Genomic DNA, 13,434 nt, shown 5'->3' with positions numbered 1-13,434 from the left:
TCTAAATTTTTCCATAGAATATAGAAAAGTTATACTCTAGTTGTGAATATTTTCCCGAAAGAGTTTAAGTTAGGTTAGGTTAACTTATCATGAGCGCTCATGATAAGTTAACCTAACCTTTTCCGGCAAGTATGGTTAGGTTAGGTTAGATTAGGTTAGGTTAAGTTAGCTTAGGTTAACCTACGTACGCTTCACTTAGGTTAGATTAGATTAGGTGAGGGACAGACCAAAAGTTAGGTGTATGGTTAGGTTAGGTTAGATTATGTTAGGTTAATTTAGGTTTGGCTAGGTTAGCCTACGTACGCGCGCGTACGTAGGCTAACCTAGCCTAACCTAAATTAACCGAACATAATGTAACCTAACATAACCATACTTGCCGGAAAAGGTTAGGTTAACTTATCATGAGCGCTCATGATAAGTTAACTTAAGCTAACCTAACTTAAACTCTTCCGGGAAAATATTCACAACTATGGTATAACTTTTCTATCTTCTATGGAAAAATTTAGAATAGCACTTTAATTTTCTTTGCGTCTTTGTGAAATATATAATTGAAGTGGAAGATGTTTATTTTCTTTGGAGAAATTAGAATTGAAGTGTGTTCTTTGGTAAAATTCAGAAAAGAACTTGAACTTTTCTATGTTCTATGAAAAATTTGGAACAGTATTTTAAATTTTTTTCATCACTTTGAGAAAAATCTGAACTGAAGTGGAACCTTTTTACATTTTTTGGAAAAAATAGAATTGATCAACTTGTAAAATGGGTTTAGGAGGGACATTAAGAAAGGAACTTGCTCTGAAATGCCTTTTGAAAAGTATTGCTTGGTGTTGAGGTATCCAAAAAGCTGTGAAGTATAGTTCTGGGTGAAAAAGATGGGTACTTCAAGTTGGAAAATGGGTTTAGAAGGGACAATAAGAAAAGTAGTTGCTCTGAAATGCCTTTTGAAAGGTATTTCTTGGTGTTGAGGTAACCAAAAAGCTGTAAAGTAAAGTTGTGGGTGAAAAGGAAGGATGCTTCAACTTGTAAAATGGGTTTAGGAGGGACATTAAGAAAGGTACTTGCTCTGAAATGCCTTTTGAAAAGTATTGCTTGGTGTTGGGCATTCAAAAAACTGTAAAGTAAAGTAGTGGTGAAATGGATGGGTACTTCAAGTTGGAAAATGGGTTTAGAAGGGACATTAAGAAAGAAACTTGCTCTGAAATGTCTTTTGAAAAGTATTTCTTGATGTTGAGGTATCCAAAAAGCTGTATATTAAAGTTGTGGGTTAAAAGGATGGGTACTTTAAGTTGTAAATTGGGTTTAGGAGAGACATTAAGAAAGGAACTTGCTCTGAAATGCCTTTTGAAAAGTATTGCTTGGTGTTGAGCATTCAAAAAGCTGTAAAGTAAAGTTGTGGGTGAAAAGGATGGATGCTTCAACTTGTAAAGTGGGTTTAGAAGAGATTAAAAAAGGAAGTTGCTCTGAAATGCCTTTTGAAAGGTATTCTTGGTGTTGATGTATACAAAAAAGCTGTAAAGTAAAGTTTGTGGGTGAAAAGAATGGGTACTTCAACTTGTAAAATGGGCTGAGAAGTGACATTAAGAAAGGAAATTGCTCTGAACTGACTTTTGAAAAGTATTTCTTGGTGTTGAGGTATCCAAAAAGCTGTAAAGTATAGTTGTGGGTGAAAGGGATGGATGCTTTAACTTGTATAATGGGGACATTAAGAAAGGAACTTGCTCTGAAATGCCTTTTGAAAAGTATTTCTTGGTGTTGAGGTATCCAAAAATCTGTAAAGTAAAGTTTGTGGGTGAAAAGGATGGGTACTTCAAGTTGGAACATGGGTTTAGAAGGGACATAAAGAAAAGAAGTTGCTCTGAAATGCCTTTTGAAAGGTATTTCTTGGTGGTGAGGTATCCAAGAAGCTGTAAAGTAAAGTTGTGGGTGAAAAGGATGGGTGCTTCAAGTTGTAAAATGGTTTTAGAAGGGACATTAAGAAAGAAACTTGCTCTGAAATGTCTTTTGAAAAGTATTTCTTGATGTTGAGGTATCCAAAAAGCTGTAAATTAAAGTTGTGGGTGAAAAGGATGGGTACTTCAAGTTGTAAAATGGGTTTAGGAGTGACACTAAGAAAGGAACTTGCTCTGAAATGCCTTTTGAAAAGCATTGCTTGGTGTTGAGCATCCAAAAAGCTGTAAAGTGAAGTTGTGGGTAAAAAGGAAGGATTCTTCAACTTGTAAATTGGGTTTAGGAGGGACATTAAGAAAGGTACTTGCTCTGAAATGCCTTTTGAAAAGTATTGCTTGGTGTTGGGCATTCAAAAAACTGTAAAGTAAAGTTGTGGGTGAACTGGATGGGTACTTCAAGTTGGAAAATGGGTTTAGAAGGGACATTAAGAAAGAAACTTGCTCTGAAATGTCTTTTGAAAAGTATTTCTTGATGTTGAGGTATCCAAAAAGCTGTAAATTAAAGTTGTGGGTGAAAAGGATGGGTACTTCAAGTTGTAAAATGGGTTTAGGAGTGACACTAAGAAAGGAACTTGCTCTGAAATGCCTTTTGAAAAGTATTGCTTGGTGTTGAGCATTCAAAAAGCTGTAAAGTAAAGTTGTGGGTGAAAAGGATGGGTACTTCAACTTGTAAAATGGGTTTAGAAGGGATAAAAAAAGGAAGTTGCTCTAAATTGGCTTTTGAACGGTATTTCGTGGTCTTGGGGCATCCAAAAAGTTGAATGTAAAGTTGTTGATGAGACAGATGTGTCTTTCAAGTTATAACTTGGTTTGATGTTAAACTTTAAGAAAGGAGATTGCTCTGAAATGGTGTTTGAAAGGTATTGTTAGGTGTTCTGATATCCAAAAAGCTGTAAAGTAAAGTTTGTGGGTAAAAGGATGGGTACTTCAAGTTGGAACATGGGTTTAGAAGGGACATAAAGAAAAGAAGTTGCTCTGAAATGCCTTAAACTGGATGAAATGCTTTAACTTGTAAAATGGGGACATTAAGAAAGGAACTTGCTCTGAAATGCCTTTTGAAAAGTATTTCTTGGTGTTGAGGTATCCAAAAAACTGTAAAGTAAAGTTTGTGGGTGAAAAGGATGGGTACTTCAAGTTGGAAAATGGGTTTAGAAGGGACATAAAGAAAAGAAGTTGCTCTGAAATGCCTTTTGAAAGGTATTTCTTGGTGGTGAGGTATCCAAGAAGCTGTAAAGAAAAGTTGTGGGTGAAAAGGATGGGTGCTTCAAGTTGTAAAATGGTTTTAGAAGTGACATTAAGAAAGGAACTTGCTCTGAAATGCCTTTTGAAAAGTATTTCTTGATGTTGAGGTATCCAGAAAGCTGTAAAGTATAGTTGTGGGTGAAAAAGAAAGGAACTTCAACTTGTAAAATGGGCTTAGAAGTGACATTAAGAAAGGAACTTCCTCTGAAATGCCTTTTGAAATGTATTTTTTGGTGTTTAGGTATCCAAAATGCTGTAAAGTAATGTTGTGGGTGAAAAGGATGGGTACTTCAAGTTGGAAAATAGGTTTAGAAGAGACATTAAGAAAGTAACTTGCTCTGAAATGTCTTTTGAAAAGTATTGCTTGGTGTTGAGGTGTGCAAAAAGTCATAAAGTATAGTTGTGGGTGAAAAGGATGGGTACTTCAACTTGTAAAATGGGTTTAGAAGGGACATTAACAATGGAACCTGCTCTGAAATGTCTTTTGAAAAGTATTTCTTGGTGTTGAGGTATCCAAAAAGCTGTAAAGTATAGTTGTGTGTGAAAAGGATGGGTACTTCAAGTTGGAAAATGGGTTTAGGAGTGACATTAAGAAAGGAAGTTGCTCTGAAATGCCTTTTGAAAGGTATTTCTTGGTGTTGAGGTATCCAAAAAACTGTAAAGTAAAGTTGTGGGTGAAAAGGATGGCTACTTCTAGTTGTAAAATGGGTCTAGAAGGGACTTAAAGAAAGGAACTTGCTCTGAAATGCCTTTTGTAAAGTATTGCTTGGTGTTGAGGTATCCAAAAATCTGAAAAGTATAGTTGTGGGTGAAAAGGATGGATGCTTCAACTTGTAAAATGGTTTTAGAATGGACATTAAGAAAGGAACTTGCTCTGAAATGCCTTTTGAAAGGTATTTCTTGTTGTTGAGGTATCCAAAAAGCTGTAAAGTAAAGTTCTGGGTGAAAAGTATGGGTACTTCAAGTTGTAAAATGGGTTTAGAATGGACATTCAGAAAAGAAGTTGCTCTGAAATGACTTTTGAAAAGTATTTCTTGATGTTGAGGTATCCAAAAAGCTGTAAAGTAAAGTTGTGGGTGAAAAGGATGGGTACTTCAACTTGTAAAATGGGTTTAGGATGGACATTAAGAAAGGAACTTGCTCTGAAGTGCCTTTTGAAAAGCATTTCTTGATGTTGAGGTATCCAAAAAGCTGTAAAGTAGACTTGTTGGTGAAAAGGATGGGTACTTCAACTTGTAAAATGGGTTTAGAAGGGACATTAAGAAATGAACTTGCTCTGAAATGTCTTTTGGAAAGTATTTCTTGATGTTGAGGTTTCCTAAAATCTGTAAAGTATAGTTTTGGATGAAAAGGATGAATGCTTCAACTTGTAAAATGGGTTTAGGAGGGATATTAAGAAAATAACTTGCTAAGAAATGCATTTTGAAAGGTATTGTTTGGTGTTGAGATATCCTAAAAGCTGTAAAGTAAAGTTTTGGGTGAGAAGGATGGGTACTTCAAGTTGGAAAATGGGTTTAGAAGGGACATTAACAAAGGAACTTGCTCTGAAATGTCTTTTGAAAAGTATTTCTTGGTGTTGAGGTATCCAAAAAGCCTTATAGTAAAGTTGTGGTGAAAAGGAAGGATGCTTCAACTTGTAAAATGGGTTTAGGAGGGACATTAAGAAAGGAACTTGCTCTGAAATGTCTTTGGAAAAGTATTTCTTGGTGTTGAGGTATCCAAAAAGCTGTAAAGTAAAGTTGTGGGTGAAAAGGAAGGATGCTTCAACTTGTAAAATGGGGACATTAAGAAAGGAACTTGCTCTGAAATGTCTTTTGAAAAGTATTTCTTGGTGTTGAGGTATCCAAAAAGTTGTAAAGTAAAGTTGTGGGTGAAAAGGAAGGATGCTTCAACTTGTAAAATGGGTTTAGGAGGAACATTAAGAAATGAACTTGCTCTGAAATGCATTTTGAAAGTTATTTCTTGGTTTTGAGGTATCCAAAAAGCTGTAATGTTAAGTTGTGGGTCAAAACGAAGTGTGCTTCAAGTTGTAAAATAGGTTTAGGAGGGACATTAAGGAAGGAACTTGCTCTGAAATGTCTTTTGAAAAGTATTTCTTGGTGTTGAGTCATCCAAAAAGCTGTAAAGTAAAGTTGTGGGTGAAAAGGAAGGATGCTTCAACTTGTAAAATGGGTTTAGGAGGGACATTAAGAAAGGAACTTGCTCTGAAATGTCTTTTGAAAAGTATTTCTTGGTGTTGAGGTATCCAAAAGGCTGTAAAGTAAAGTTGTGGGTGAAAAGGAAGGATGCTTCAACTTGTAAAATAGGTTTAGGAGGGACATTAAGAAAGGAACTTGCTCTGAAATGTCTTTTGAAAGGTATTTCTTGGTGTTGAGGTATCCAAAAAGCTGTAAAGTATAGTTGTGGTTGAAAAGGAATGATGTTTCAACTTGTAAAATAGGTTTAGGAGGGACATTAGCAAAGGAACTTGCTCTGAAATGTCTTTTGAAAAGTTGTTCTTGGTGTTGAGGTATCCAAAAAAGTGTAAAGTATAGTTTTGGGTGAAAAGGATGGATGCTTCAAGTTGGAAAATGGGTTTAGGAGTGATATTAAGAAAAGAACTTGCTCTGAAATGTCTTTTGAAAAGTATTTCTTGGTGTTGAGGTATCCAAAAAGCTGTAAAGTAAAGTTGAGGGTGAAAAAGATGGATGCTTCAACTTGTAAAATAGGTTTAGGAGGGACATTAAGAAAGGAACTTGCTCTGAAATGACTTTTGAAAGGTATTTCTTGGTGTTGAGGTATCCAAAAATCTGTAAAGTATAGTTGTGGGTGTAAAGGATGGATGTTTCAACTTGTAAAATGGGTTTAGAAGGGACATTAACAAAGGAACTTGCTCTGAAATGTCTTTTGAAAAGTATTTCTTGGTGTTGAGGTATCCAAAAAAGCTGTAAAGTATAGTTGTGGGTGAAAAGGATGGATGCTTCAAGTTGGAAAATGGGTTTAGAAGGGACATTAAGAAAAGAAGTTGCTCTGAAATGCCTTTTGAAAGGTATTTATTGGTGTTGAGGTATCCAAAAAACTGTAAAGTATAGTTGTGGGTGAAAAAGATGGGTACTTCAACTTGTAAAAAAGGTTTAGGAGGGAAATTAAGAAAGGAACTTGCTCTGAAATGCCTTTTGAAAGGTATTTCTTGGTGTTGAGGTATCTAAAAAGCTCTAAAGTAAAGTTGTTGATGAAAAGGACAGGTACTTCAAGTTGGAAAATGGGTTTAGAAGGGAACATTAAGAAAAGAAGTTGCTCTGAAATGTCTTTTGAAAACTATTGCTTGATGTCGGGGTATTCCAAAAGCCTTATAGTAAAGTTGTCGTGAAAGGATTGGTATTTCAACTCGTGAAAATGGGTTAAGGAATGACATTAAGAAAGGAATTTGTTCTGAAAAGATATAATATAGCCTTAACAAAATATAAAAAAATGGGGGCTCAGGTGCCTTTGGGGCGCCGGGGGCCCGGGGGACCCTTTGGGAGCCCGGGGGCCCTTCGGGGACCGGGGGCTTCCTTCGGGGGTGGGGTTGGGGGATCGGAACCCTTTGGGGTTGGGGTAAGGGGATCGGAGCCCTTTGGGGTTGGGGTAGGGGTCCTCACGACACTGTTCAAATGGAACTTGTGTATTATAACGACCACCCTCAAATCCTCTTCTAAAACATCTTCTAAAATCATCTTTTAAAATGTCTCTAACTGTTTCGCCGAATAATTCCCTAAAATGTCTAAAACGGTTTCGCTCAAATAACCCCTAAACGTAATTTCAGCGAGTTCCTTTTGTTTTTGGCATCCCTGCGCTGTCACATTTCAAATTACTAAGAAACCCTTTCCCACGTTAATCTCTTCATCTCTAGGATCAAAACATTCACCGGAGTTTCTTGGAGAATTGTTTCCGGGGTGACGTTTATTAATATCTTTGGAGTTCGACCAGAATTGTTTCCGGGGCGAAGTTTATTAATGTTTTTGGTCTTCTTCCATGAGAATTGTTTCTGGGCGAAGTTTTTTAATGTCTGATAGATGATGTCATGGTTGATTGATTTGTCAAGAAAGGGGAATTAATTTGTTGTTTCTAAGGGGAATTATTGATTCACGAAAGGGGAATTGAGGTCATTGACCCACTTCGATTACGTAATCATTCTCCCTGGGGATTCCATGCCCATATATGGTGTTCGTACGGGACTGATACTACCACGTGTTCTCCCTAGGGACTCAATGCCAATATTTGGTGATCCTACCGGAGTATAAGATAGCTTTCTACTAATGTCAAGTTCGAATAAATTCCAATAACTTTCACAATATAATTTAAATTCCGTCAACTTATAATGCTTAGTTTCCGTTATATATTTAATCTGCTTTAGATGTTCACCTGATAGCAACTGGATAGCAACTGAATAGCAAATGACTGTGCATTATCAGTTTAATATACATATACTGATATTTAGTAATCAAAATGTTAATATTACTTGATTTATTAACGTTACAAAAGTAAAAACATATATATGTTTTCAGTAAAATGCAAATTATGTTCTGGCTTTGGGAAGGCATAGGGGTTTTGAGCCCAACTCATGTTAATTTCTGCTCGTTTTGAGTTTGACTCGGTTTTTTGTTGTAATTTCTTTTCGTCTTGGGTTTCATTTATTTATCGATGCTGATTTGTGGTAGTTTCAGGCTTTGTAGATTATTTGATTTTATACTTTCTCATTTTTGGTTTAATGGAGTTCTTAATTTTCTTTGAAAAACTTATTTTGTGAAAAAGTGTTTTTAATTAATATCTTGTAAAATCAGAGCCTTGATGTCTTGATCTTTGTCTGATACTTGATCCTGTCAAGATTACAACTTGTAATTCATAACAAGTGAATTCATTGTCGTTAAGTGGCTCCAGAGCATGACTCAAAGCCTTTTATGTCCACTGTCCTATAAATATAAAACACACTTAATTTTGCATAAGTAATTGCACACCACAGTATAAGTATATATGAACTTATATTGTGTTGCACACCTAGCTCATGTAGTAGAACCTTTGAATGTGCCTTCACTAGTTTCGCAACTGTCTCGAATCCACATATTGCCTGAAATTTGAAAACAATTTTTTACATGACTGCATAACATTCCATAATTTCTTAATTTTTAATTATGACCTCAGAATTCGACTGGCTGTGGGTTTATCAGGGTAGATTAATTGAAGACAATGGGATGCTTACTTACAAAAAAGCAAAACTATCTGTCCTATAAATAGGACGATGGGTCGTAATGGGCATATTAGGAAGTAAATCTAGCAGATCTCAAATAAGCCCCCCTTCACCTCGGTTTGAAAGCTATTGACACCTGTAAAAAATATGACGCATGTCTTATCACTTGATTCACCAGAAGGGTGAAAATACTTCACTTCTGGAATCAGTGGCGTCGATTCGCAACATTATGGAGGGGTGGGGCAAAATGTATTTTTTGACATATAAGTAGGGGGGGGGGCAATTTTGTTCTTTTTCAATGAAATTCCAAAAAGGCATTTTCCAACGAAACTAGAAAAAGGGTACTTTTCAAGATCTGAGAGGGAGGCGCAACAGTTTAAAAAATACGTTCCCCTGCCCTACCTTCCCGTGGATTGACGCCACTGCTAAGACCTGAATCTTCATTCCAGGTATGTAAAAATTGACAAAACTTATATATTTTAAATCAGCATTAAAATCTGATTCTTTTGCTGTATCTATTGGTATCCAAAACCCGTTTTCTAGAATTTCGGTTACTATTGAGCCAGGTCGCTCCTTACTTACAGTTCGTTACCACGAACTGTTTGAAAGGGCTGAACTTTTAGGCAACAGGATGAACCTCTTTTGCATTTTCAGTAAATTTTCAGATTTATTTAAACATTTCAAAGCAAAATACTACCTGTTGTGATGTAAAATTGGGTGTTTGTGAAAGGTATATATGTGATGCAAAGTCGTTATTCTGCACTTTATTATATGCAAGGCATTTTTTTTTATTACTAACTCACATACTTTATTTAAATCTGAAAGACAAGTAATTATGTATATATTACCGAAAGGTATGGATTTTCTGAATCAGGTGAAATCTAATATAATTTGATTTTGTAGGTACGAATATGCCTTCACCATCATCACGCACAAGAAGAAAGTCAACCCCATCTTCACTCAAATTCACACGAAATGACCAACCATCAGGAGGTGGAACAAAACCTCTCCCAACTCCAAGCAGCATTCAACATATTTTGCTGTTAATGGTTGTACATTTGTGTCGAAAATACCTTTTCATTGAGGAGCATGTGAAAATTTGTGTTTATCTTGGAAGCATTTTTATTGGGAGCATCATATCTGATTTTGCGCCTTTTCCAAGGACGTATTTTTCAAGAAAAGATAATATTTTTAACACTTATTTTGTCAAACTTAGCTGGGCGTGGACACTGTTGTTTGTAGTGAGCTTTATATACATGACAGCAAGAGTTTATACATGCAGAAATCGGGATATGATAAAGAAACATTTACTAAGAATTGCGGTTGCAACAGGCATTTGGTATGTGTGTACAATGTTTTTTGTGAAAGTGGAAAATAATTATGGCATGTGCTCTAAGCCATTGAAAATTAATGACAAATATCATTGTACAAGCGGTGGACATAAGTGGTATGCATTCTCAATATCTGGACATTCGTTTATTTTGATTTATTGTGCAATGCTTATTAAGGAGGAGGCAAAAGCCCTCATTGGCTGGGATAGTATCAAAGATATGATCAGAAATGAGGAGTATAATCGATCAACTGATGGTAAAGAGGATACACAGCTGCAAAAGCTTAGTGATGAAGAGTTGGCCAATTTGAAGGATGATTATAGTTACTTTACTCCTTACATTCGTGGAGTTTTTATTGGAATGTCTTTATTGTCTATTTTATGGGATGTTATGCTAGTTTCTACTATTATGTATTTTCATAGTATGATTGAGAAGTTTCTGGGTGGTGTCATATCAATCCTGATGTGGTTTGTTACTTATAGGTTTTGGTATAGAAGGAAAGGGATTTCCCCTGGTCTTCCTGGGGAGGGTTATGTTGGCTATATGAATCCATGCAATCCATTAGAGGTATCAAAAATGAAAAGAAAAGTTTCATTGATTTCAGATAGGAAAGATAAAGATAAAGTGCCCACTTTTGTAGGAATGCCTATATACAGCCTACGTAATCAGGACCTCCCACATGAAGGTGGAAGTTTAGATGAAAACTCCAGTAAATCTGTTTCGTAAGTCTAATAAAATGATAAAATTAATCAGAAATGCTTTTCACTAAAACAAAGAGCCAAACTATGTGCTATGACCTGCTTTCTTACATGTTTTGTTTAGATAGTCTTTCCATAGGTCTTTATCTTTTTCTTCAAACAAAAGGAAAGATCTGACACATCCTCAGTTAGCATCCTTGTTTTTAAAATGAGGTATACTTTGTTGTTTTTACTTAGTGAACTGAAATATATTTTAAAAGTTCCCTAATTGTGTCATCATGATGGCATCCTGACCAAATAGTACCACATAAAAATGCACATAAATGACATCTCTGCATAATTGCTCATCAATATCACCAATATGCTTTGTCAGCTCATGCTTCAGGTGTTAAATTATTGTCGGCATGTTGACATAGAGCATATTTCTTAGATAACCCCAAAGCAACAAATACAAAGGTTGCAAGTTCTTGCTGGTCAAGAACTTCCAATTTTTGTTGACAATGCAACCTTGGAATCTCTTTTACTATAAAGGCATGACTGTTAGGCAGATGGTGCTATCCTTTTGGAAGTACAAATTTTTAACGTCCATAGCATCCAATCTAGGGCATAGCTATCATGGCATGGTACCTCTCCTCTGTCACAGTAATACAATTTTCAGCATCAGTTTCAAAGAGAAAATACAGAACAGTTATTCAAGCAGCAAAAAATACGTACTTAAGTCACCTTTTATCAATTAGCTCTTTACTAGGTTGCAACTGTTCTTGCAGCCATGGTAAGGAAAATGCCGACAGCGCAGGAATACGCCATTTGTACTTTTTCGAGTTGAATATTGTTCAACTTTCAATTCTAAATTTCTTGATTGACCAATCAGAGCTAGGATTAATAGTATAATTTTTTGAAACTAAAAAAAATGTAAGCTTGGAACAGCAATTTTCCTATCTGTTACAGAAATCTAACAAAAGTTAAGAAGACATAGTATTAGTAAAGAACAGTTTTAAAAAATTAGTGCTGGTGCAAAATTTTTAAACCAATTTATTGCAATTTAATTTTCCACTTCAGAAATACAAGTATGGTAGTAAAATCAAGAAAAGTCCCATGTCCTCCATAAAATTTGATTGTTTTATCGACGGATGTGACTATTGTGTGGCTTGGGCATAAGATTGATGACCAAAAATTTCATTTTTATGCTTTTTTGAACATAATTATTTCGTCCTTATTATTGACATCTAATGATTTCATCATATGTAATTTGGCTGTATTATTTCTCACAAATAATTGCCATTTAGCATGGTTCAATAAAGAAATAAATATTTAGTACCCAATAATATTGCTTAATTTTTCGTTTTGATCTGTCTGTCTAATGAATTGGTCCGTCATACATATATATATATATTTGTATTCTATTGTTTTTATTTAGGATATTTGCTGCTATAATCAAATGAAAATAAATACATTTCTCATTGAGAGACTAAATATTTAGCTAGCAGTAGAATATAGCTGATTCGCTAGTCAATGGTAGATTTTGAGAATTAGAAAAGTTTCCAGAATAACATTCTACCTTGTAAAGTAACCCAATTTTAAGTGTTCTAGTGTAATCTTAAAATAAAGTAACTACATGGATTTTCTGACACTGAAGTTTAAAGCACTATTTTAGAAAATAACATGCAACTATTTGTCCACGTGTATAACTGTGGTGCTATTTTAATATTATACTAATAAGGTCAACTCGTACTGTGCACTTTTTTGGGCATTTTCCCATTGTTGTCCAGGATAATCAGTTGTCTAACGTGTTAAAACTCTGGCATCTTCTCTGTACTGTGTTAACTTTGATTTCAATGTAGATGAATATCGCATTGTAGAGTACGTTCTTATAATGTTTGTTTGGTTGTCTCCTGTGAAGCATATAAAACGTTGTTATTTCAGGTTAAGGAGGCAAATTTGCTTAAAAAGTAATTGTTTCTTGATATTTGTCTACTTGCTGAGAATTACTCTGGTATCATAATAATATGCAAAATTTATAATTGTGTACATACAACTTTTATGATAGTCCATTTCGCCTAAATTTTTAGCCATATTTCTGGTCACATAACTTTAGTTTCAACCTCAATATGCCTTAGCTTCGTTATATTTGAATTTTGTTGAGATAGGTAAATTAAACTGTGAATGGATTACTACGCAAAGGGTCCTAGAAAATGCTTCAGTACCTAACTCTTCACTGATGATTGATCATTAAAGATTAAATTCTTAGAATTGAGACATCTACCAGAAGTGGTTTTTATGTCTCAACGAAACTTGGGGAGGTGAATTTTTAGTAAGTTTTTAGTTTTTTTCTTGTTACGGTTTCAGACACAGTTTGACCTCGCTGTGGGGATGGGAAGGCATTTCTAAATTCATGGCATCAGGACAGCTATCAGAAGCGGTTGCCTGATCTTTCTGACTGCATAACTCTAGTTTCAGTTCCAAATCCACCATTCCTTCCCTCTCCATTTTTATTTCTATGTCTTGATGTCTATGGCATAGTTATGACTACTATTAATCTTACAAAGCTATGAGACACATCACTTGCGCTTTCACATTTTGATTAATTTCGGTCTATTACGCGTAATGTCTCAAAATTATATATACGGAATGTTGCGTTGTTTTACTGTAATAAATTGTTCCAACATGTTTGTTTTGGCTTTTTTATTTTTATTCAGCCACACACCAAAACCACAATAAAAAATGGCACAACAATATATAACAATATGGCATAACAATTTACAATAATGGCATAACAATATACAATATATAAAGTATTTAAAAGCACTTAAGTAAGCACCAAATCAACATTTTATGCTCATAAAATTTTTGAGAAAGCAATTTCATCCCTTCATTTTGAATTAAAAAAAACAGCTCTTTTGATACATGCTATGCAGTGTAGACTGTTAGAGAGCCTCACTTGTATTTGCCAGACAAAACCACTGTGCCTCTGTAAATACTCTCTTCCACAGACTAAAAAAGGTATGTTAGTTTGT

The 13,434-nt window shown here is 35.1% G+C and overlaps 1 protein-coding gene across 2 annotated transcripts in view; it reads left to right on the top strand.

Annotated features, from left to right (window-relative positions):
* LOC148946653 (acyl-coenzyme A diphosphatase FITM2-like) overlaps window positions 1-13,087 on the top strand; it is a 34,626-nt gene extending 21,539 nt beyond the window's left edge. For both annotated transcript variants that reach the window (XM_089096307.1, XM_089096308.1), the window contains exon 2: window positions 9,295-13,087. In XM_089096307.1, coding sequence (XP_088952433.1) covers window positions 9,295-10,448 — 1,154 coding nt within the window. In that variant the 3' untranslated portion in view covers window positions 10,449-13,087. The remainder of the gene's footprint in view (window positions 1-9,294) is intronic.
* Window positions 13,088-13,434: the final 347 nt, after the last annotated feature.

Source organism: Artemia sp. Qi Xiang Cuo, chromosome 11 (genome assembly GCF_049724085.1).
Source record: "Artemia sp. Qi Xiang Cuo chromosome 11, ASM4972408v1, whole genome shotgun sequence".
Taxonomy (NCBI): Eukaryota; Metazoa; Arthropoda; class Branchiopoda; order Anostraca; family Artemiidae; genus Artemia; species Artemia sp. Qi Xiang Cuo.
Note: the sequence above shows the minus strand (reverse complement) of the source record. Positions and strands in the feature narration are given on the sequence as shown.